The sequence below is a fragment of the Cydia pomonella genome, chromosome 6 (assembly GCF_033807575.1).
Source record: "Cydia pomonella isolate Wapato2018A chromosome 6, ilCydPomo1, whole genome shotgun sequence".
Taxonomy (NCBI): Eukaryota; Metazoa; Arthropoda; class Insecta; order Lepidoptera; family Tortricidae; genus Cydia; species Cydia pomonella.
The window spans coordinates 4082517-4108550 of record NC_084708.1 but is presented as its reverse complement, the minus strand read 5'-3'; the positions used below and the strand labels follow the sequence as shown (position 1 = coordinate 4108550).

At 39.8% G+C, this 26034-nt stretch overlaps 1 protein-coding gene and 1 non-coding gene across 2 annotated transcripts in view; one reads left to right on the top strand and one right to left on the bottom strand.

Annotated features, from left to right (window-relative positions):
- The window catches only part of LOC133518581 (ABC transporter A family member 5-like), a 49543-nt gene that overhangs the window by 20129 nt on the left and 3380 nt on the right, over positions 1-26034 (top strand). The window contains exons 6-32 of the mRNA XM_061852242.1: positions 2875-3030; positions 4370-4586; positions 5008-5184; positions 5682-5851; positions 6332-6442; positions 7751-7874; positions 8320-8492; positions 9030-9203; positions 9279-9344; positions 9494-9629; positions 10079-10179; positions 10622-10779; positions 11601-11692; positions 12045-12160; positions 12721-12908; positions 13378-13453; positions 14357-14461; positions 15997-16149; positions 16758-16871; positions 17687-17840; positions 18080-18202; positions 18496-18690; positions 20252-20533; positions 21080-21321; positions 22371-22521; positions 22784-22994; positions 23455-23656. Of these exons, the coding sequence (XP_061708226.1) occupies positions 2875-3030; positions 4370-4586; positions 5008-5184; positions 5682-5851; positions 6332-6442; positions 7751-7874; positions 8320-8492; positions 9030-9203; positions 9279-9344; positions 9494-9629; positions 10079-10179; positions 10622-10779; positions 11601-11692; positions 12045-12160; positions 12721-12908; positions 13378-13453; positions 14357-14461; positions 15997-16149; positions 16758-16871; positions 17687-17840; positions 18080-18202; positions 18496-18690; positions 20252-20533; positions 21080-21321; positions 22371-22521; positions 22784-22994; positions 23455-23656 (4167 nt within the window). The remainder of the gene's footprint in view (positions 1-2874; positions 3031-4369; positions 4587-5007; positions 5185-5681; positions 5852-6331; positions 6443-7750; positions 7875-8319; positions 8493-9029; positions 9204-9278; positions 9345-9493; positions 9630-10078; positions 10180-10621; positions 10780-11600; positions 11693-12044; positions 12161-12720; positions 12909-13377; positions 13454-14356; positions 14462-15996; positions 16150-16757; positions 16872-17686; positions 17841-18079; positions 18203-18495; positions 18691-20251; positions 20534-21079; positions 21322-22370; positions 22522-22783; positions 22995-23454; positions 23657-26034) is intronic.
- Trnaf-gaa (transfer RNA phenylalanine (anticodon GAA)) lies at positions 719-791 on the bottom strand. The gene has a single exon. It is a non-coding gene; the product is annotated as a tRNA-Phe (tRNA).

Sequence of the window (26034 nt, the reverse complement as noted above, 5' to 3'; positions counted from 1 at the left end):
ATCCTCAACATTATTGGAAGTGCATTAAATATTCGTATACACGTATAATAACTACTTTTCATGAAAAGGGCACTACTGGCAACAAAATAAATTACAAGTCGGTTGAGGTTTCTTGTGCTTCTATACACCGTGTTTTTTTTTATTTGCGTTAATTTTAAGGGTGCATCCCTGAGCTTAAATTAAGTAACTTTCTCAAAGACACCGGTATTCTAATTAACTCAATTTCGGAGATAATCAATAATTAATTTTTATCTTATAATGCCCTTACGAGCGTGTACACTTGCCTTAGGGCCTGTTTACATATTGATTAGTGTTCAGTACAAGTTCATACATTTGGTCCTAAACGTAAAGTACTATCTCGGATGATCGATGTTCGAAATGACATTGATATGTCACAGTTTTCAATTGTTTGGTTGAGTTAAATGTGATGTCCGTGTTACAACAATATGTAACATTTAAGTAGTTACTTTTTATAAAAATAAAAATAATTATAAAATAGCAAAAACATATTTTTTTGCTAATTAACTATGCCATGTAGTTTCCTCAAACGTACTTACCGATACCCCGAATTTAACGGAATTCAATAAAAACACGGTGTCTTTAGCTTTTTTGAAAAGATATGGGTATTAAAATAATTCATTTAAAATAACCGATTGAGTATAGGTATACAATGAGAATTGGTATATAGAACAGAAGAAAAAATAAAAAAAAGACTGGTTGCCGAAACCAGGGATTGAACCAGGGACCTTTAGATCTTCAGTCTAACGCTCTCCCAACTGAGCTATTTCGGCCGATGATGACCCGCGCGAAATTATCGCTTAGTTCAAGAACCTCGTTATTAGTGTTACAGTTCATTGAAGATAAGTTGACAAAAGTATATACAGTCGCCATCAGATATATCGGAGCGGCCGAGGTGCTCACAATATCTGAACACGCTTACATTGTCAAGGCGTTAGAATGAGAGTCCAGATATTTTTGAGCACCTCGGCCGCTTCGATATATCTGATGGCGATTGTACCCTGAATTCGCCTTTAGTACATAACTTTGCCTTAAGTAGCATTAAATCATAATTCCACTATACAGGCTGTTTATTTAGTCACCTGCAATAATTTACGGGGTGAATACAAAGGTCGTACTGAGCAACTTTTACTATGGGACCAACCGTGAAATTGCGAAATAAATGTTTACTCTCCCATAGAAAATGCCAAGGTCAGACAGCCAAAATGTATGAAACAGCCAAATTTTCTTTCGCGATTTCGGTGTTGGTTCCAAACCCATACTAAAAGTGGCTCAGTATGACCTATATATTCACCTCGTAAATTATTGCAGGTGACTTAATAAACACCCTGGAAATTGTATCATACGGTCATGGGCGTATTCAGTATTTAGGTTTTTTTTTATACCACGTCGGTGGCAAAAAAGCATACGGCCCGCCTGATGGTAAGCAGTCACCGTAGCCTATGGACGCCTGCAACTCCAGAGGTGTAACATGCCCGAAATAAGTTGTAGTATAATTTAAAAACCGGGCAAGTGCGAGTCGGACTCGCGCACGAAGGGTTCCGTACCATTATTTAAATAAAAAAGGCAAAAAAAATATGTTTGTTGTATGTGAGCCCCCCTTAAATATTTATTTTATTCTGTATTTAGTATTTGTTGTTATAGCGGCAACCGAAATACATCATCTGTGAAAATTTCAACTGTCTAGCTATCACGGTTCATGAGATACAGCCTGGTGACAGACGGACGGACGGACGGACAACGAAATCTCAGTAATAGGGTCCCGTTTGACCCTTGGGGTACGGAACCCTAAAAAAGATAAAGCGAAGATAGGCTATTTTAGTTTTTTTTACTATGATACTATTTTTACGCAGCTCTTTTTATCGAGAATTTAATGGTGATTATGTCTTGGTACATTTTTTTTTTTCATATTTTACTTATGCCCGAAGTTGGTTCACCAACAATGGTGATTTCAATGAAATGGAACATTGTTAACCAAGTTTATACATGACAAAATTCTTGATTTGTATATCTTTTCCTGCCCGCTCATATCGGTGAGGGAGAGGGGGTCTCTAGTGATAGCGACGTTGCAGCGAGCGGCGCAAAGTCAAATAAAACTGTAATTTAAAAAAAAAACAACGGGTTGCACTCCGGGAGTGCCGGCAGAAGTGAAAACTTGAATATTAACGTTGTGCATTTTTGATATTTTGGAGTGGTTAATAATTAATGGAATAATTTTGCACGAATTGCTTTAATTAACAGTATAAAAGTACTATCATTTATGTGGTAAAATACAATATTCATTGCAAGCGCCCTGCGCCGCCTAAACGAAACAGCAGGCACAGGCATACATTTTCGCCGCGTGGTAGAAAGAGAGGGGAATGCTTCCTCTCCTACGCCGCCGGTCTACTGGCTTCAATGACATTGTAACAGTTTTTCGATCAGGTCACGTGTCCGTCTTACGAATTTTCAATCTGACGAATCTGTCGGTCACGTGACCTGTCGCAAATTTAACATTATTTTCCCCATCACAAAAAGTGCACAGCGCCGCTAAAGAATTTTTCACTTCAAAAAAAACTTTGATTAATTAAAATTCCTGACATTTTCCTGACATGGCCGCATTCCTGACAAACGGCCAAAATTCGGGGATCAAATCCCGTTAAGGGCATTTATTTGTGTGATGAATACAAATATTTGTTCTTGAGTTATGGGTGTTTTCTATGTAGGTATATATGTAAATATGTATATATCTATATACGTATGTATATCGTCGCCTACTACCCATAGTACAAGCTTTGCTTAGTTTGCGGCTAGGCCGATCCGTGTAACATTGTCCCAAAATATTTATTTAAAATTAAATAATGATATTTTTTCCAGATAAAGCTGAAAGCGATGCCGATATCTCCTTTAATGCAGAAAGAAGCGGTGCGACAGGCCATGGTTTGGGTCCTTCTATGCTTCACGGTGGCCTTCATACCGCCCGTCATGGAGGTCTCCGAGCTGGTGGTCCATGAGACCTCCAACGAATATAAAGTACGTACAGAGTAAGCCAAGGTGGCAAACGCACATCGGCAAACTTTTGTAAATTATATAATAAATTAAAAAATTAAATATGTTCACGCACATTTTTTTACATTTATATGGAGATATATGAGGTACCCAAGGTATAAAATCATCGATTCGCTACAAGCGATCTACAGAGGAGCTACAACTGTACATTTCGTTCAACAGGAAAATATACTCGTCAAGACAATTATTATAAACACAAACACAATTAGGTTGCGTTGTTTTATCACAGAATTCACAGAGTTCCTATGGCCAGCCTATGTCTATCATTATCAAGTCATTAGCTCGCTGGTACCATAATATTGCATTGTCACCTAACCTAACTGATGTTTGTGAAATTTCAGCTCAATCGAATAATGGGAAGTGGGTCTAATTTAGTTTGCAAGTTCCTAAAGTAATTTCCTTTCGAAGACTCCTCGGCTTGTAGCGCGGCCTTGATTTTCTGTAATTGAGGGTTTATAGTTGTTATACTTACAATAATTTTCAATTACAATTGGGTACTTGACACATGTTGAATATTATAACAAAATTTAGTTAAATGGATAGAAAATGAGGCATCCATTATAAAAAAGTGGAATTTAAAAAAATATATTGAGATTATAAAAAAATACAAGGCTCCGAAATCTCAAAAAAAAAATTTTTTTTTTGTCTTTCAAAAATAGAAAAAAAAGGTACCATTCGATTCCTTTCATTTTATTGAAAAATAAATTTTATGACAACTATACACATAAACGCAATATTTCAGGGTCAAAATGGCAATTTCCTTGTCTTTCATACATTTAGGACAGACTTATATGATGTGACGTCACATCACCTTATCATTATGTTAGAGGCGTTTCAATCGTCGAGTACGAGCGTCAGACTTTAACTCTAATTTCTGATCTTTGTGTTGCTTAAATGCCATGAGTCCTATATAGACATTTGATCCTCAGGAAAATCAAGATCGTTTGACATTATTTACAAAAAACAGTCAAGTAGCCAAGCTTGCTTGAGGCATTCTAAATATCTCACTCTTAACTATATCCGCCAAGCGCATATATCGGTAAGTCCGTCAGGCATTCTATTTATATATGTCTCACTCAGCCTTCTGAGATATTATTTATTTTTGAAATATTTTTTGTATGCATGTGCCTAGATTTAAGATTTTTCAAACACAATGTAATATTGTTATTGAATAAAAATGATGATGATGATGATATTACGATTTTAGAAAATCTGAGATATTAAGGTTTTGGAGCCCTTGATTCATATTCTTGAAATTAATCTTGATAAATAGGAACTCAAAATTTTGTATATTTGTCTGTAGCGTGCGTTATTCATGCGAAATGTTGGCGCCGCCTGCATCTACCTCGGCTGGCTGTCGTACCTGCACATGACGGCCTTACCCATCCTCATCCTCGCCACGCTGACGGTCATACTCATCTTCAGATGGGTGTGGATATTCGTCGCCTTCGTGTTCGTGGCAATCTATATCACTGTGATGGCTATGACGGCGTTCATAGTGTGTATGTTTCAGAGGAAATGTAAGTTCTGGTTTAGGAAAGTAAATTAAAAATAAAGTAAAATTAAAGGTAAAGTAAAGTAAAAGTAAGCAAAATTAAAGTAAAAATAAAGTTAGAGGAAGGTAAAATAATATTAAAGTCAAATTAAAGTTAAAGTAAAATGCTCTAGTGCAGAAACGTATCACGTTCTGCACACTTTTTAGAACTACAATGACCCCCTTTCAGAGCATGAGAAAGGGACGAAATATTTCCACCTTGGGCGTTAATATTTCAGTCCCTCACTACGCTCAGGATTCAGTTTACGCCCACGCCGTTAATTTTGCCCCCTTGTGACACAGTCCACTATATACTAAACAAATTGTTCAATTAGCGACGCGCGTCGGTTTGGGGTATCGCCACGCCACATCGTAAGGGTTAATAAGATACGTATATTTGTCCTCAGCCCACATTGCCGCGATCTGGTCCGCACTGTTTACGCTTCTTCAGTTGTTCCTGGCGGACCTGCTGGTACACCATGGGTTCGACGGCACCACCAGCTTCACCGTATTGCTGCACATACTTCTGCCGCCGCTGGGCCTCGTGCATGGCTTCCATGGTTTCGCTCTGCTGGAGACTGGACGTGAGCACCACACATTTTAGCACGGAACTCTATTAGGGTTGTATCCTTGGCCTCTTTTTTGGAAACTAGCTATGGAGATAAGCTTTCGTCCTTCATTTCGCATATTCTTTCCTTAACGCTTACTCAGATGCATTCTGATTGCACTGGAGGAGCATTCCAGTAGCTGTCCCGTACAAACACTTGTATCGAACGCATCTCCAAAGGCTTTTCTGTCACATCAATTGTGACAGAAAAAAGCTCTTATACCTGCAAACCTTTAGATATTGCACGTTTGTATGGGGCAACACTAGACAATTTCGTGGAATGATCCTGGAGTACTTTGGAAACACATCTTCGGTACATCGCAAGAAGTATACAAAGCATAATAGTTACAGGCGCGCGTTTATTTTTTGTAACTATTATGTTTGTATACTTCTTGCGATGTACCGAAGATGGGTTTCCAAAAATCTCGTAGCTACTCGCTTCTTGCTTACTTTAAATTGTGCAAACATTTACAGGTGAAGGCCTACAAAACACCAAAGTGTACGAGAACCATACTCTGATCATCTGGATAATGATGATTCTCGCGTACTTCGGGCTGCTGATGCTGCTGCAGCGAACGATCGGGCGTGACCGCGCAGTAGGCGGCCAGGTGTCCTGGAGGTCCATCATCTTCAAGCAGGCTGAGGTAACCACCAATGAAAAGCTGCTAGACCCATCAGTCACGACTGCGCCGTGGGTGGTCAGGTTTCCTGGAGGTCAATCATCTTCAACCAGGCTGTAGTACTACTCGATAAAAGTAATTAAAAAAAATTAATTAATTCCCTCCGTTTCGAAACGGTAATTGTCCTCGTAGTCTTGAAGAACGACGTTTTGGTGAAATATGAAATGCGTAAGAATCGTAAAAGTTTAAATCAGGCTGATGAAGGCTTCCAACAAGGACCGATCTGATCAAGATCCTATGCAACCGTTAAAATTTTGAAATAACTAAGATTTGTCCTTTCGAGGCAAATTAATTAAATCGTAATATGAAGATATTTGTAGAATAACTTCAAGTAGTATATTTTAAAAAGTCTTTTTATAAGTTGTTATAAAATGAATTTTATATTTCCTCTTTACAAAAACATAAACCATATTCATTATGTTGGTCAATATGATAAAATTTCAGGATAAGAATAAACTACGTGCCATTCAGAACCCCCTTGGCAATGAGCGGGACCCGCTTCAAGAAGTCGATGATCTGGTCGCCAAAGCTATCTCTTTCCATAACGTGTCTAAGGTGCGACCGATAAAATGAATTTTATAAATTAAACTTTCGTGAGACATTTTATAATATTTAATGAAAAACGGTTAAACTCACATATAAAGTATATGTCGCTGTTGGCGACATGCTTCGAACCCATCGGGGGTCCTTTTTCAGGCTTGAGTGCTCACGACGGCTGCACACCTTGCACTCATGCACTGCACGAGCTGCCCGCTTCACCGCCCGTTGCGCGCACGCTGACATAGCCGGAGCGGGGGGCGCGGGGCAGTCCGCAGCCGGAGTTGTGATTCACTGTGTCCACACGATCGTCACAACACACTTCCCGCTAATTTTCAATCTTATACCTACCTAGTCGTTTTTAATGATATCGTTAAAATTTATAATTAAGTATAAACATTGGATACACGGATATCCTATTTTTATTGAAGGGAATAAGGCACCAACGTCAAGTGCCATGTCTTCTTCTAAAACCATTAACTATTCTGGTTAAAATGACAATGAATTGACAACTTTTTGTGCTATTACTTTGGATAGAGGTTTTAAGCTTTTTAGACTAATCCATTGGTAGGGTGACAATCCTAGTGAGTATTATATTCTTTGGTGACAATCAACTGAAGTACTAATTAAGTACCTATGATCAAAAAAATACTTAATTGTGTTTTACTATGTGGGCATCGATTACTGAATTAAAAAAAAAAACAACGGGTTGCACTCCGGGAGTGCCGGCAGAAGTGAAAACTTGAATATTGACGTTGTGCATTTTTGCTTTAATTATCAGTATAAAAGTACTATCATATATGTGGTAAAACACAATATTCATTTATTGCGCTATCGTACACAAACATGACAATTTATATTACATTAAAAAATTTACACTGCAGAATTATTACAATTATTTAACATTACAAAAAGTTTATCTCTCAATTAATAAATAATTAGTTGTATAATTGTTGGTGCAATAAAGAATATTTACTTACTTACTGTCAGAAAAATCAACTTCCATCCATAATTTCAACCACTCTTACACTCTCGACTCTACTAGCTTCAATGACATTGTAACGTTTTTCGATCAGGTGAATGAATTTTCAATCTGTCGAATCTGTCGGTCTCGTGACCTGTCGCGAGTTTAACGTTTTTTCCCCATCACAAAAAGTGCACAGCGCCGCTAAAGAAGTTTACACTTCAAAAATTGATTCCTGGTCACCCATAAATTTCCCCTTGTATATTAAAAAGCCTTTTTGAATCCATGCCGGAAAACAAATAAGTGAATCAATCATTCAATTATGAAAACTTGAAAACACTTTATTTTTCCACTTTATACAGAGTGTTATGGGTGTTGGTGTGCTTCGGAGAGTCACTCTAGATGTTTACCGCGGCGAATACACGACGTTTTTCGCCGAGAAGATTCAAGAACGTATGTTGCAGAGAATTGAGGATCTAATTACTGGTAAACGATTTTTTTTTGTCTAATCAAGAAACAAATAAAACCGACAATAGCATGTTGACCCATTGAACGGGGGCTAATATTATATATAACCCATTACAACAGGCAAAAGGGAGTTCCTTCGCAGCTCTTTGTTCGGCTTTCTACTAAGAAGGGAATACTTTTGGCGATAAATCGAAAACGGCATAACTTATTATGTTCGCTATAGTATCATTGAATATCTTTATTAAGCTCTGCATTCACACATTTTTTCGTTTTTTTTGCACTCATGGATCAAATGTTTAGAGGGGGGACATATTTTTTACACTTTTTATTATAGAGTAAAAAAGGTTTAAAAACTTTAATTGAAAATTTAAATTACTAACCGGTATGGTTAGCGAAACCTAACTAAAAGCCCTCCGAAAACCCTCGAAGACAATCCTCCTGACGGAAAATTTGTCAATTTCAGGTTTAACCCTACCGGATGACGGTTCGGTGAACATGTTGGGGAACGATATGGCTGCCCTAAGAAAAGCGGGCAAGCGCGTGGCGGCCATGCAAGGCATGCTGGGGTATTGCCATCGCGTGGGCTTGCTGGTTGGTGAGCTGACCGTGCAAGAAACTTTGCGATTCTTTGTTCAGGTATTATCTTCATTCACACGCATTCTCCCACACAAATGATTATGCTATTTTTTAAATAAACAAAAACTCTTTATATTCATTGTGACGCCACAATTTTTATACTGTCTCGAAATTCACTTAATGACGAAACAATTTATCAAGGGTAGCTGAATTGACTCGTTAGGAAGTAGGTTTCCTCTTAAATGGAGCTGGAGCCCCAGCGATGGCAGCATGGTTCCATTTTTATCGACTGCCACTATGCCCGTCACTTTCGCACTTACTCGTACATACTTGTTAGAACGTGACAGGCATGGTGAGAGGCGATAAAAATGCGACCATGCTACCGGCCCAGGAGTCTAAATTTGCCAACCAAAAAACCTTGGGGGTTTCTAGTAAATCGAACTCTGGTACCTAATTATTTCTGACGCGATATCAAGTCCGTTGGACTCAAGGATGGAAATTTAGCTCATTTATTCGTTTTTCTGTGTTTGAATATTTCGAACCTGTTTTGTGAAAAGATGACAACACTTTATTAGAATACCGTTTATTTTCCAACAGTTAAGCCTCTGGGAACAAAGCGATGTAGAAGTCGAAGGTTACACTCTCATCCACACTCCAAGATTGTATAAAGAGTGCGACTTGCAGGACGTTCGCGACGTGTATGTGCGGAACCTAGGGAACTACTACAAGGCACAACTATGCTGGGCCATCGCTATTATACTGGAACCGCGCGTACGTTTCTCCAGACGTTTCGCTATGCCTAAAAAGCTATGAATGAAGCTTTTAAATTTACTCGTTATCTTTCAGATCGTGTTTATACAATCCTTCATTGATGGTCCAAAGTACATTTCAGTGATCAATGATAAAATCGTGGTAAGTAATAACATATAAAGTACCACCTCAAAGAGCATATAATCACTACGTTTGAATGCACATATGTTTTGGCCACCTTGTATATTCGTTAGTAACTTTTATCTCTAACGAGTACTTCTTCAAATTGTATAACTTGACAAATATTTCAGAAATACAGAACGCACCTGACGATAGTAAAGATCTCGTTCACGACATCAGTTCTAGAGCATGCGGACCGCGTGTTCCTCTTCGACCGTAAAATCCTCGTGTTCGGCGGCTCGCCGGCTTACATGTTCTTTAAATATGGCTAGTATCCTTATCAACTCATCATGACAGCTGAAAGTTCATTGCTGGACTTAGGACATAGACATCCTAAATTATCTCCACAAGCGAGGCTTTCTTAAGCATCTTCACACCCTGTCGCGCGCCCTCCTCATCCAAAGTTGTATCCAGATTTAGCGAACCGCAAGTACGCTCGCATGTTAGCTGTACATTGCGCGTTTTAGACGAGATGTGCATGAGTTAGTACTAATTAGGTGTGCCTGCTAATGCAAACAGAACGATATTAACAATTTCGTTCTCAACATCAGTGTAAATGCTATAAGAGCATCGGCTAGTATTACTCTATGGGCGTAGGCAAGTACAGGCAGTGGGAGGGAGGTGGCAGCTGCCCCCTTAGACCTGAAAATTTTACATACAATGAAAATATTATACTTGTGAACATGAAATTAATTCAAATGTCATATTAATTTCAGGCCGAGAATACCGTGTGCGTATGACTTTTCGAGTCCGAGGCAGTCTCGACAACGAGAAAGTGGAGGAGTTGGTCGACCGAGCCGTTGAAATGGGCGGGCAGGTGTGTCGTGCTAGCATCTCATCAGTATAGATCGTGTCATTCACGAAGACGCCTGCCTTGTCTCGTAATGCCATGTTATTAAAGGCTAGATTTGACAAATCTGCGCGTCATCGTGGATGACACGAACTATACAGATGGCCCGATTTTAACATTACGTCAAAAATTTCCTAAAGATACGATATGGATTGGATATGTCAGTGTCGAAGGTGACGTCACTATTGACACTGACATATCTAATCTATATCGTATCTTTAGCAAATGTCTGACGTATCTTCAAGTTCGAATCGGGCCGAGAGAGACCGATCGTCTGAAAAAAGAATGTTCTGGTCGCTGAATGTACTTTTTCCTACATCTGTAAATGTTAATTGACAGAAAAGAGACGAAGCAGCACGAGATCTGATAGCCCTAACTGTCCTATTTAAGATCCATTATGTATATTCAGGTTCGCGCCTACGTAGGCACGCTTCTCATACTTCGGCTGCCGACCAGCCCCACCGACGTGACAGCAGAATTCGTCAAAGAAATCACTGAAAACGCCAACCATTATGGAATCACTTCGCTAAACATCAGCTTGCCGGATAGCGAGGAGATTCATAAAAGGTTGATTCATGGAGTTATTTATTTAGACAAAGAGACCAAGCTAAGTTAGCAGCGGTTTTGATAGGCTAGACGGTGAAGGTGTTAAATAAAAGTCAGTAATAATTAGTAATAATTTCATAGAAGTTTGACAATCAAAATAACACTTTCACCGCCTGATGGGCTATCAAAATCAACTTATTTTGGTCTGAAATTGTTAAAAATTACAGGAAAACTTTTAATTCCCTTACAAAAATATAAAAAGTCTCCGCAATTTTTCAATGTGTAAATTTGGGAACTCTCCGACTGCACATCAATTCGTACTTTCTTCGCTGGCTCTGCTGATGGAAATTAAAAGAAAAATAGTCGTCGACACAGGTTGGCCTCTGGTTGATTTTTCCTGTTTAAATAGCCAGAAAACGAATGGGCAAACGAGCTACCTGATAAAAAGGGGCCATCAATCTACTTGGACATAAGAAACATCAAATACTCAAAAAAATATTTTTCTAGTATTTTTACCAGTCGTCGCCACGCCTTATTTACATACCTATCCATGCCAAATTGCAGTCTTCTAGCACTAACGAAGCAAAGCCGCGGTTTGACAGATGGACAGACTGACAGACAGACGGGCATGCATGGCGAAACTGTAAGAGTTCCGAGCTGCCTACGGAATCCTAAAAACGACCATATATGCGTTGTTTTTGCTCGTTTTATGCGAACGCGATCACGAGTGAATTCGAAATTGAGGGGAATTAGAAAGTAGCCTCTGATACAATAAATGCAATAAAGTAATTATGACATTTATTGGTAAACTACGTACCATCGTTTAATCTGTTTGTTTTTAGGGCTATAAATGATTCAAGAAAGCAAATAATTAGTTATACTGGTTACGATAGTCACACTAACACCTCTGAGCAAGCCCTTAGAGAATTAACAAGTGAGTGAAATTGATTTATTTTTATCGTAATAAAACCGCGCGCATTGTAGGGTCTGACTCACACCTTGTGGCCTAAATCACCTGTAGACATATCACCTTTCCACATTAGTACGGGAGTAATAGAGAAAGATGACTACGATACGCTACGGAGCGTTAACGATTTGCACGTTGGTTACGCGACCTGGCATTGTAATCAACGTATCAATCGTTAACGCTCCGTAGCGTATCGTAGTCATCTCACTCTATCACTTCTCCATATTAGTGCGACTGTGACAGTTGCGTTTCGTTCGCTACGGAGCGTTAACAATTGGCACGTTGGCTACGCGGGCTGTAGTGACTATTCTTATTACAGAACCGAAACTGTGGACACGTAACAAATCCCCGTGCCTGAATATATCCTTGCTAAAACAGACTGTGTGGAAATACGTTTCTTTCTACATACATTATAGATTGTTTCTGATCATTACGGTAAGTATATTTTCCTACTTAGAGTTGATATTTCAATTAGTTCCTCTTCTGTATAGGAAAACATCGTAAGGGGACTGTACTTATTCCAATACGGCTTGGTTTCCTTTCTAAATTAGAAGGTCAGATGTCAGTCGTTTTAGTGAAACCAGTACAGGCCAGTGTTTGCTTCTTAGGATGCAGCCAGGAAGTTGCTGATATGAGAGGATCTAGAAGCTTGTGACATTATTAACAACGAGCACGTAACTATATAGCGCTGGCAGTGTTTTTAGCACTGGGGAATATTGTTAATATGTGCTGATACTAATCAAACCTATTAGTTTAGTTAGATCAGATCTCCAATCAAAATCTTTAACCTTAAAACGATACTGTACCTTAGATAAAGCAGAGCAAAACTTGACAGTCCCTTCAGTCTTCAGCCCTTCCGAAATCCGGCCCACGTCCTTTTCGTGGGTCAGATTTTGAGTGGATCCATGGCATGGTGGATGACAAGTGCTCGTGACCCGGACCTCCCCCCGCGGGCCGAAGTTTAAACATTCCTGAGAAAGATTTTTGTTTTACAGATGCTGTCAGCAATAGTGACAGGCGCCATAATCGGTGTGTACCTGTCGTACCAATTGAACGAGATGGAAACAACTATATCCTCGTCTCGTTTGCTCGGTGAGAAGATGACCGTAGAGGCCTTGGAGCAAAGCACTACGCTAGTGCTTAAGGTGTACAACACGGATGATGCCATCTCCGTCGCCACTGGGTTAGTTTATCGTCTAGGTCTGGCGAATATAGCAACACAGTTCCCTGCCCTTCTTGTTCTTCTTCTCAGTCGTATGTCGTATACTATTTAGTATGCCCTTCCATTGAGGTGGAGGTGAGCAGAAATTAGAGGAGACATACGGGAATCAACCAATATAGATCCTGTCACTCACGAAGACGTGCCTTGGACCGTATTGTCATATTATTAAAAGTTTGATTTGACAAATATACGCGTCATCGTGGATGACACGACCTATAGCATTGGTTGTAATCCAGCGAAGCGGAGAAAACAATACTATTGGTTGATTCCCGTACGTTTCATCACAGCCTCAGTAGTAAGGAAGCCAGTGTCGTGTCCGATTACACGAAGTATATTTATAACAGCTGGAATATAAAGTACTTGTACCTATCCTCTACCGTATTGTACCCTCGATCTTCACATAGCTACAAATCCAAACATGTCGTTTCAGCTACGCCATGTCAACTACCGGCGCTAGATCTAAGGAAACGCAAAACATGTTTTACACCGCCTTACCGTACACTGAGGTGGGTTTGTTATTTTTATTGGATCGTAGTTTGTAGGCTTTACTGGTCTCTCCTCTCTGTTCGCTTTAGTGATTTTGCCCCAGAAGTAATTCGGCATTCGGCAGACGTGACCAGAACCAGAGTGGTAGTCTGAAAACTCGAATCGGTGATCAACCCCGCCGGCGATGGCGGGATGAACTAGACTCCTTGAAGGAGTGCCCAGACATAGCACTGGATAAATATCAGTTGAGAAATCGGAGGGAGCCTTTTGCCCAGCAGTGGGATACGACAGGCTCCCAATAATAATATACTGGTCCCCATTCAGCAGACGTGTCATAGATGCAATGCAGTAATTGATGTGATATTGACAGGATAAGGCACCAGAGTTTTTCAATCGAGCTCTGTCAAACATGACGCTCTATTAGGACATGATTGTCTATCACGTCGATAACAGCATCTGTGTTCGGAGATGTAACCGGTTGCTATTTTATAAATAGAAAAGTGACTTTCACTGACACGAGGAATTTAAACCAACAACCATCGTTGTCTCCTGCCTCTTCGGGTTGTTTTACAAGGAGATTAATATTTTGTGCCGCATATACGGGTGTTAATTACAGGTGTCACAGGTCGGAAAGTTTGCAAACAGTAGAATTGTCGTAATTTTCACGTAAATTGCACAAGAAGAGAGAGTTCCGTTTTGGAAACGGATAATTTCGTTCCCTTTGTATAAATATGAAAATTTTCTGATTTTTTCTCTGTGAAAATTTTTCGCATGGAAACTCAAATACACATATGCCACAGTTAGGTTAGTGCTTTATAAATAAAGACCTAGGTTCTCCGAAACATGTCGCACGAGTGACTAAGGATACGTGAGTTTAACTGTTTTATTAGCTTATAAGCTAACACCTAAAATTGTTGATGCAGAGTTCGTCAGAGTACCTGATGCTGCGAGCGATCGACTCTCCGCAGCACTACGTCTACGCCTACGCGTACGGAATGGAATTGAAAGATGAAGGTGAAATCCTAGATGTAGGTATATTTTTCTTTCTTCTTATGATCCGTTAGAGTAAAGGGACGGCCGCTCCTCTCCGTATAAACGTAGTCCCCATTTTCCTCCCTCGATATTGACATTATGGAAACTTAACTTTGAACTTAATTTTTAATGCTTTTAAAATTAGTAAAAATAAAAAAGAGTTGTGGTCGATATCCATCTAATAACATGTCGGCGAAATTGCTATTAGCGTCATCTATGATTGCTTACTGTCATGTTTTTCTGCGCCATCTAGCGGCGGACGGTGAAATTATAGTAAATGATTTACGGTGACAAGCGGCTTAGCTTGTTACCTGCATTTGTGCGCCATATTGGTGACTTTTTTTAACCTTTCCGTGAATCAGGTGACCGTTGCCAGACCGGTTGGCTTGTTTTTGAACGGAGGAAGATTTACTTTCGCTCGAGCCGCCGGCCTGTCCACGCGTCCTAAGGGTGAGCTGTATCTCACCTGAATTACTTTGTTTTGTCGCTCAGATTATGTGCTGTTTTGTGTTTATGTATTTTGATTAAATAATTGCGTGATAATTGTATAAATAAATAGTGAATTGTAAAATTAACTCAGCTACAACATGGAGAGCCAGAGCGAGCCAGTTGATGACGGCTCGGCTTCTCCTATAATATCAACTTATAAATCCGACATACATCAAAACATTTTCAGTAAGTAATCAAATAAAAAAATGAGGACTACGTTTGTATGGAAACTCGATTTCGCGGGGTCGTCCTGCTGAGGGGCGCCAAAACAGGTTTTTTTTCTTAAATTTAATACTTTATCGCCATTTAATGGGGCGGAAAAGCTAAATAGGTATTAAGAAATAGACATGATAACAGTCTTGTAGGTTTTGATTACTTTGTTTCACTCTCTAAAACTGGAGGGCGTGTTTCATTAAATAACCGACCGGCCTGGCCTAGTGGGTAGTGACCCTGCCTACGAAGCTGATGGTCCCGGGTTCAAATCCTGGTAAGGGCATTTATTCGTGTGATGAGCATGGATATTTGTTCCTCAGTCATGGGTGTTTTCTATGTATTTAATTATTTATAAATATTTATATATTATATATATCGTTGTCTAAGTACCCTCAACACAAGCCTTATTGAGCTTACTGTGGGACTTAGTCAATTTGTGTAATAACGTCCTATAATATTTATTTTATTTATTTATAACATTTAGTAATTCCCTTATAAAACGGAAGCCGAATAAATACATTAATTGAGTATTTAAGTTTTCTTTAATTAATGGTGAGATGTACAGAAGGAAAGCTTTCAAAATTGCTGCAGAAAATAAGGTTTTTATAATACAAATATGAAGAACAATTTGGGAATGACCGACTTACGTCATTTGCATACGTGCTTCAGACACAGTCAGAAAGGAAATGCTTATTCACTCCTCTCTACTCTCCTTCGTTCTACCATCCCAACATCATCTGTTTAGAGTATAGGAACACATGCAAGAGTTAAAACTCACGAAAGAACCTTAGTAGACGGCCTTCTCTACATTCACCTTACCTACTTTCAGATACACGTGTTATACAGCCCAATTCATCACGACACCGCTGCAGCGGCGCGATCTCTGGCCCGCGTGTACATGGCCCTCTTGAGACATTACACCAAAACACTTGATGCGGACATTGAGGTTACAGACGACCCTCTCATGCTTGACTCCTCTCCTGTAAGTTCCTGGTAAACATCATCATTAGATAACCAAGTATGAAAAAAAAAAAAAACTCTGAACTATTCTGAACTGGTTTTTTGGATTCCGTATTCAACTAGGAACCCTTATAGTTTCGAGATGTCCGTCTGTCTGCCTGTCCGAAGCTTTACATAAAAAGGATAATATTTTATTTTATCCTTTTTGAAGTCGATTTTCTTTTTATGTATTAAGTTTTTATTGTACCTTACTTTAGACAAACTAATTGCTATGAATTAGAAACATAGCACTATGACCTCCCAAGGTTGATATAGTTTTTACAAGCTTTTATTTAGTTTCACCTGTCCTGTTGTCTGTCTGTAAGCAAATTTTGTAAGTTAAATCTGACCCACTTCCCGAAAAATTTGCATACAATATGTAATAAATGTAAGTTGGGTGACATGATGATGCAGACAGGAGGTGGCCATAGGAACTCTGTGATAAAACAACGCAACCTAATTGTGTTTGGGGCATTTGGGGTTTATCAGATTTGTGTGTGGTTTATTGATAAGTACGGTCAGTGATAAAATCTTGTATCAAAAATGATTTTTTGACAAAAAACTTATTTAACTTGAAGTTTTTTTTTCTAGACTCGGAGAAAAACAAAAGTCCCACCGCTCGTAATACACTTCATGTTGATTATAACCATCGCACACATAACCTTGCTGCCTACCATGGAACATGGTCTTATAAGGCACATGCAGGTAAAGTACCACCAATACCATCATCTTCCTACCATTTTTCACGGTTCACCACGGAAACCTAGGGACTTATCGAAGATGACAATCGTACCTACATCTACAAAAAGTCACGTGACTAAAGATCATGTCATTCACGAAGACGCGTGCCTTGACTCGTAATTTCATGTTATTAAAGGTTCGATTTGACAAATCTGCACGTCATCGTAGATGACACGATCTATATTTCAATACAATATTTAAGTTTCGATTGGCGTTTGTCGTTTTCTATCTAGGATTGTCATCTTGGCAAAGCCCTCTGAGATCTACTCGATAAACTAAGCAATAGCGCAGACGTTTATTTATACGAAAGCCATTGCAGAACACTTTACGCGCAAGAGCGATGACGTCGAGGCGAATAAAAAAAAGCAGGCAGAGGAAGCAAAAAAGGATTAGACGGGGTATGGTCTGGTTACGCGTAAATAACTAATAAACTACTCGATCTAGATTCAAAGTTATTGTTTGTAGAAGATTCTACAAGAGGACTAACTTAACAAGGCCTTGTTGGAATTAGTCTAGTTTTTTCAAATCCTCACAATGATCCCCTTCACCGAAAAGCCTAAACCTCAATTCCAGCTTAGTCCTTTACTTAACTGGTGCACGCAATGAATTTCTCCCCAGCCCCCTACTGGTTCTCCCTGTTCTGCTGCGATATCATCCTCTATTAGATCCTGGTGTTTATCATTTAAACAAGGCCTTGGTGGGATTAGTCTAGTTTCATCACCATGATCCCCTTCACCGAAAAACCTTAACCCTATTCACATTAGTTATTTACCTTACAGGTGCACGCAATGAATTTCTCCCCAGCACGCTACTGGTTCTCTCTGTTCTGTTGCGACATCATCCTCTATTGGACCCTGGTGTTCATCATCACGACGGTCCTCTTCTGCGTCATGTACTGGGTGGCGCCGGTGCATTTCTTACACAGGGATTTGAGTAAGCACAACTCATGGTTAAGTGAAGACTAGTTAGACTTACTCGTACTAGTCACGTATTTTTCATCGGGATTATAAGAATGGTGCAAGTTGCGAAAAGTTTTCAATTTTTCTAATAGTTCTCAAATTAATCTCAGTTTGCAAATCAAGAGGATATAAATACAGACTATCCGCTGTACCTAATGGCAGGAAATGCTGCAGTTGGTACCTATTTTACCTAACAACTTTGTTTATTTTCAGTCGTGATCCCATTCATGCTCATAATGTATGGCTTTAGTTGCGTGCCGCAAGCATACCTCTTCAGTTTGGGACCCAGTGGAGCTTTAAATTCTATGTCCTTCGTCATATTCAACATCATTTTTGGTGAGCTTACTGCATTTACGGATATTACAATAAGTACTTAAATAATCCACTTCATCTAGACAAAGTGTCTCAAGTCATATCCAAATGACTGCCCACATTCGTCGTTATTGACAGTTTCTTTAAACAGTAATTGAGCCCTATAAAACGTCCGTCACACCACACTACACTTTCATTTCAACGAAAAAAAGATAGGTACGTTACCTACGTCAAGAGCATTATTGCAAATTATTGCGAACACTTAATTAGCTCACCTAGATTACAACATTTTTAGTAATCCAGTAGCGATTTTTCAGGCGAAGCCTCAGTAATAAGCCAGTTTATCCAAGGCGAAGCGTTCACCTACGCCGAGAGGGCGCTCAGCCTATCCCCGCAGTACAACGTGGCCAACGCTTTCGTGCAGATTACCAAGATCTTTGTCTACAATAGCGAGTGCGTCATCTTTATTAACAAGAAACTCTGCAAATCGAATGTACTGCATAAATGTTGCAGTGAGTAGTCTATTCTTTTTTCGTCGTTATTTTATGCTCCTCTCTTGTACGTATGTATATAATAGGCTAATCCAGAAGTGCCCTGCGATCTTCCTAATGTCGTCCACTCAACGAGCTAACGGACGCCAGGCACTTCATTCATCTGAAAGCGGGCACCGAATTCGTTAACATTTGGTCCACCTGCCACCACTCTGCATGGCAACATTTTTAGCATTGGGGAAATGTATTCAGATATATACATACTAAACATCTGGTTGCGGGGTTTACAGCCTAAGACCAAAAGCTGCATAGAGAACAAATATTTATTTTTAACCGAATGCACTTCGGTGGAATTCATCCTGCCTGGTAGCAGAGTAAACCAGTTAGAAGAGTAGGTAGGTAAAGGTAAATGATATAAGGGGTTATTCCCACTAGTTACCACCAAAATTTTGTTAGGGTTCAATACTAATAAACGCATGACTGAAGCACCGTTGATAATGGCGTAAGCGCCATCGACAATCAGGTGCCCTTCGATAAATAACGTTAGGAACAACTTTTAATTAATTATTCATTCAAGCACTCTATATATATATATATATAGTGTTTTTATTAGTAATGGACGCTAACAAAATTTTGGTCTTAACTACTGGGGAAAAAAAAACCCACCTTTTACCAGTGGTAACTACTGGGAAAAAAAATCCCAGTACTTACCATCAAACCAAGTTGGTGGTAACTAGTGGGATTTTTTTACCAATGGTAAAAGGTGGGAAAAAATTCCCAGTAGTTACTGGTAACAACTTGGTGGTAACTAGTGGGGATAACCAGATATAAGCTTCAAAGGCACCACTTACCTAGAGTAAAATAAGTTTAATAGTGCAGCGTGCTTAATGTCCAATTTGATGTCTCTTGCGTTCGTTATTGTTCCAATAGGGACCGTGCGCGTTGGAGGGTCTGCCATCTTGTGGCCTGAATCGGAACCATAAACATGTACATTTACACGTCACGTGTTTTCTTGTGTATAGTAGGTTCTGCCATCTTGTGGGCTACATCGGAACAATAAACATCACATTTACACCGCGCGCCAAAAATCTGACGGCTCCTGTGCTGCCTCCTACAGTTCATGCACGCTCCCTATACCTAGTGACAATTGTTGATCCTATTAAACGGCAATCAAAAGTGAATTACCTACTGTGGAATTGATTACGCGACTTTTCGTTTCATCTGTCATTCGGAACAGTTTTTCTCTTCGATCGGCGTTTGTCAATGTGCTAGGCTCCCAGGTATGGACGGTGGAGGCAAGGAATACAATCTCCATGTACCAAAAAGTGTCCGTCAAAAAATTTTAAATAGGTGGCGCTACAATACCTAGAATACTTGAAAAAAAAAAACAAATCATTGACAGCGCACTTCACTCAGTCAATAACGCCTAGGCCCTTAGCTACTCTAGCGCTACTCTGGAGAGATTTGGAACTATTATTATGACAGCTGGACACTTTTACAACAGTTCTGCCTATGGAGATTACATTCCTTACCTCCACCTTCCATACTCCCAGGGATATTATGAACACCTCTCGGTTTTCAGAAAAGTGTGGCATAATGCAGGCTTGCTTCGAGCGCATATCCTACCTATCAAAAGCCGGCATCCGCGACGAAATCCTCTGGACAATCTACCACACCATCATCTTCAGCAGTCTCCTTATCATTTGGGAGTACCAAGTGCTCCAGCGGTTATGGTACTACGCACGGAAACGCTGGTTTCCCCCCGAAGAACCTCCTGTGATAATGGAGGCGTCGGGAGGTGCGCAGGAGCGGTGGGACGTCGAGGCGAAAAGCAGGCAGATGAAGCAAAAAAGGATTAGAAGAAGTATGTTCCGGTTACGCGTAAATAAGTACTAAATTACTCGATCTAGATTCGAAGAGGTATTGATTGTATACGTGCTTCGAATTTGACAATTCATGTTAGCAATTGGTGTTAACGGGCTTCTAACTTTTTATGGTAGATTAGATACCTGGTCGGGTAGCCAGCGTGCCAATCCTTAACGCTCCATAGCGTATCGTAGTCATCTCTCTCTATCACTCTTTCATATAAGTGCAACAGTGACAGTTGCGTTTCGTTCGTACGGAGCGTTAACGATTGGCACGTTGGCTACACGAGCTACTAAGCCATAACTTTCTTGAGATAATCTTTGATAAAGCTTCGTTATCGGCAGCGGCTCGTGTTTGCGGCATATGTAGTCTACATATCAGTTTAGGTTCGGCAACGCGCATGTAACTCCTCTGGAGTTGCAGGCGTAAATAGGCTACGGAGACTGCTTACCATCAGGCGGGCCGTATGCTTGTTTGCCACCGACGTAGTATAAAAAAAAAAAAGTTAACAACTTAACACCTCATTACCAATTTCTGTTTTAAGGTATAAAAAGAGACACATTCGGCGAAAACCTCTTAGTGAACAATCTATCAAAAAGAGTGAATGGAGTTTATAAACTCTCCCGCATAGCCTTCGGGATCGGGAAGGGCGAGGCTTTGTCCCTTGTCGGGCAGTCCACGGGAGATCGGCTAGAACTTTGTGAGATATTAGCTGGGTTTAAGTGGCCCACTTCTGGGTCGACCAGTGCTATGTCGAAATGGGCGCTCACGACCGATCCACATATGGTAAGCTCACCTATTTATCTTGTAGCTTAGCTACAATAATGGACCGATTTTAATTGTTCTAGTCATTTTGTTTTCGTCTGATTTTGATGAAATTTGATGGATAGATTGAGATTTGCTCCATTGAAAAAATTCCACTTAGTTACGAAAACGTATGGAAAACTTTTTGTCCCAAATTGGGATGTCGTTTTTATTCCACCCAGAATGAAGAGATTGAAGAGCTCTTCACACCGATTTTTTTTATCCAAATCTAACGTAAAAAAACTACTTAAAAATAAAAATCAGTCCTAATATATTAATAATCGTCATGTCATCTCACTGGCTAACCGAAATGTTATTAAATGCACTCCTTAGCTCGGCTACAGGTCAACAGCCAGCGCACTGATGTATAATTGTCAACTGAGTAGGTACCTACTTCTCACTTACTGCCGAGTCGATCGGAAATTATCAAGTTCACAGTGATTGGAAGCGTAATGAATGTAGTACCGTAAAACTACTCAACCATAGGCCAAAATGTATCAACTATGATCCACAAACGAACTCTGATATCTTCCTTAAGGTGTGACTTTTATTGGTAATAAGTATGTTGCAATTCTAAGGGGAAAAAAATCAGAAATGGCAGAAACAATTCAGACAACAACAAAAAGAATATTGGTAGGTATTGATACTTGTAGCCACCGTGCAGGTACGGATCTCGATGACTCAAATAAAAAGCTTTGATTTATAGCAAACTGATATATTCTTTCAAAGTACTAGTTTACGAGGGTTCTTGCCAAAAACGGTTAAGCGCTGAAGTGGTAGTTGATTGTATGGAGGTTGATGGAAGTTGATAAAATGTATGCAATTAAAAGCCTCCGAATACTAGCCGAGCCCGACGGCTGCGTCTAGCTTCTGCATTAGGAATATATTGAGATTTTATACCAATAAAAAGTTGCGTTCCCACACTATTTATTTACGTATTGAACGTATAGTTGTAAACCTGGACAGTAGTTGGGTGATGGTTCCACGGTACTCAGTTTAAAAACTAACTCATACCAATGTGTCGTTCACAGTATTCTCGCAACGTCGCGTTCAGCTGCTTCGAGTACTGCCCCATGCCTCCTTGGATGACTGTGTACGATTCCTTGTGGATGATGGGCGTGCTGCGCGGCATCCCGCGGCATTATGTCCACGAGGAGGTCGCCAATCTCCTGGATGCCTTAGGTTCACCTTGATCAATCTAAAACTGTTTAACACAACACGTCCGACCGATGTACTATCTAGCACAAGATCATAGGCAAGAAAAAAATCAACAATGTACCTAGTTGAGGGGTTTCTGTTACTACGTCCTTAGTTTAGCGGTTGCCACTCGGCTCCATATTTGCAGAGAGGTACCTAGGTCCTTGGTCCTTTCCGCAAATAAGGACCAAACATTATGCAGATGATCGCTTATTTACTAATTCTAGGTCCGCTTCTAAATTCGCAGAACTCGACGAGGCCTCAAACATGAACGTATTCCGCCTGCACCAGAATGAGAAGACGCGCCTAAACTTCGCCGTCGCCGTGATCGGAGCACCGCCTGTTCTCGTCCTAGACGAGTTCACGGCGTACCAACAGTATTCCGTCGACCGCGCCATGTTCTACATACTATATCATCTGCGGAAGCAGGGACACGCGCTTCTAGTTAGTTCAGCTAGGTAAGTTAGTTGTGACAGAGATAGCACTGCTACTCTAGTCGCTATGTAGCCGGTGCTCAGCTTAGACGAGTTCACGGCTAATCAGCAGTAGGTACTTCGTCAACCGCGCCATTTATATAGTTTACCATTAGAGGAAGCAAAGGCATACACTTCTAGTTAGTTCTGCTAGGTGAGTTCCACAAGTTAAACGTACGTATTACGCCACACTTTTATCGGGCGCAAATTCGAACATGATGGAACTTAGGTTTTCTTGGAAGCAGGTGGTCTAGAACTGGCGACTGTGCCACCCGTGCGTTTACGCGCCTAATAATCAACAAAACGCATGCAACACTCGTAGAAACATCTGCACGTGTTAAGTTCTAGCGCGACAGCAAACCAGCTAACACACTATGAGGGTTAATAACGCCGACCCAAAGTATAGTAAGCAATCCGTCTATACAACCTTAACTTCTGTGTCCAGTATAGAGAACCATATGGCGGTAACCAACCGTCTCGGGATCCTCCTCAACGGGCAGCTGGTCGACGTGGACCACATAGACGCCCTAGTGGCGCGCTATAGCTCAGAAGGGTATACGGTGGTGGTACATCTGAAGGACGAAGTCGATATAGAAGCCATATTTGCTCGGCATTTCGAGAATTTCAGCGTCAACGATGTCTCTGATGTAAGTTACAAAGATTGGTAGTGGGTAGACATGTTTTTGTATCTATTTACTGCTTAATATTTTCAATTGCCTTATATGTATAGTCATATTTTGTACCTTACCTACTGATTTATGCGTCTTAATCTTTGGTCTTAATATTTTATTTTGCCTTAAGCTGCCTTTCCTCTGAGGCGGAAATGAGCGGAGAAGAGAGGAGACGGTTGCGTGGGAATCAACCAATAGCATTGGTTGATATCCACATCTTTTGTTCGTTCCGCGATCTCCAGCTCATCTCCTCCTCAGTGAAAAGGCAGCCTTATGTATTTTGTACCAAATGCTTTACGCTTCTTAATACTTTACTTTGCCTAAGCTGCTTTTAGCTTCAGTACCTATACCTAATATATTTTATACTCGCTACTTTGTCTCTGGTTGGCATCACTTTGCTTTGGCTCCAACGAAGTACTTTAGTACATTATGCAACGAGAGGGGTAAGTGAAAGTTTGAATACGAGGGCGGTAATTCCCGACAGCCGCAGGCCGAGGGAATTAAAGACCCGAGTTTGCAATATACTTACCCCCGGAATTACACACAATGTTTTTCATCACACTTGCTAAGAAAAAACTACATTTTAAAAGAAATAATTCTTAAATACGGTGACATATCAAACATTCGTCCGCCATTTTGTAATTTCTTGGCAGGTCAATCGAACGCACAGATCTATTCGGCATTCAGCCACGATTGAAAATTATGTAAAAATATTTAAAACGGCTGTTAAATTAATCAAATTAAATAATTTGAAACAAACAAAAATAATAAAATATAAACGTCAGTATTTTATAATTTTTAAGACAAAAAACCGACTTCAATGAGGGAGACCGGTGAAAGCACGATTATTATTGATTTTGGATTTCATACAATGAAATTAAAAACGCAGCATCCTACGCCTAATTATGTACCTACATGAAATAAAGCACCAGATAATTATTTAAAAAACTAAATAGGATAGAAATATAAAAATGTACCTTGAAAACCTAACTGCTTGACAAACATGCAAAGAGAACAAATTGCCAAACGTGAACTATGCATCGTTGAAGAGTTCCGTTCTGTTCATCATCAGCAGTTCCACTTCATCAAATGTCACTTCTACAAATGTAGGTAAATACTTGATTTGTTGATGAAAATACTAAGATCACTACATAGATCAGTAAGTGGGCGACCGAGCTTTGCTCGGTTATAACTATTTATTGTAATATGGTGGTGTATACTGTGTATAGGTGATAATCTTAACTACATTTTTTTACTAAATTAAACTTGTCTAACACAATAAAAAATTTAATATTATATTTATGCTTATGCTTATTTTTTATTATGCTTATGCTTGAACATATATAAAATAAAAAAACAAAAGTTAGTCACCGGGCGGGATTCGAACCCGTAACACTGGTTGTTTCTTGCCGCCGCGTCTTAACCCGCTGGACCAGACGGACAGTAGTCTGCGACACGAAATTAGCGACCATATTCGGCGTCGAAAGAAAAACGCATTAAAACTCGAAAACACGCGTTTTCCCAAACATAAGACTAATCTAGATCGATTACCCTAGTTTACCCCCAAAAACCCCCATATACCAAATTTCAGCGAAATCGTTAGAGCCGTTTCCGAAATATATATATCTTATACCTTTAAACGAGCAATTCTTGTATATATATATATTTCTGTGATCTCGGAAACGGCTCTAACGATTTCGCTGAAATTTGGTATATGGGGGTTTTTGGGGGTATACAATCTATCTAGATTAGTCTTATGTTTGGGAAAACGCGTGTTTTCGAGTTTTCATGCGTTTTTCTTTCGACGCAGAATATGGTCGCTAATTTCGTGTTGCCAGACACTGTCCGTCTGGTCCAGCGGGTTAAGACGCGGACTACTAAACGAGTGTTACGGGTTCGAATCTCGCCCGGTGACTAACTTTTGTTTTTTTTTATATGTTCAAGTTTATATATAATTTTTAAATTTTTATTGTTCTAGACAAGTTTAATTTAGTAAAAAAAAATTAATTAAGATTATCACCTATACACCACCATATTACAATAAAGAGTTATAACCGAGCAAAGCTCGGTCGCCCAGGTACTATATATATATATATAAGAATTGCTCGTTTAAAGGTATAAGATATGCCTTTAACATTTGAGGAATTCCCTCGATTCCTCATGGACCCCATCGTCAGAACTCGAACTTGACAAAAAATTGTCTTGAAAGTCGAATTTGCTTAACAAACACAGCGAAGAGAACAAATCGCCAAACGTGTACTATGCGTCGTTGAAGAGTTCCAATCTGATCGTCATCAGCAGTTCCACTTCATCAAATGTCACTTTTTTAAATGTAAATGCTCGATTTGTTAAAG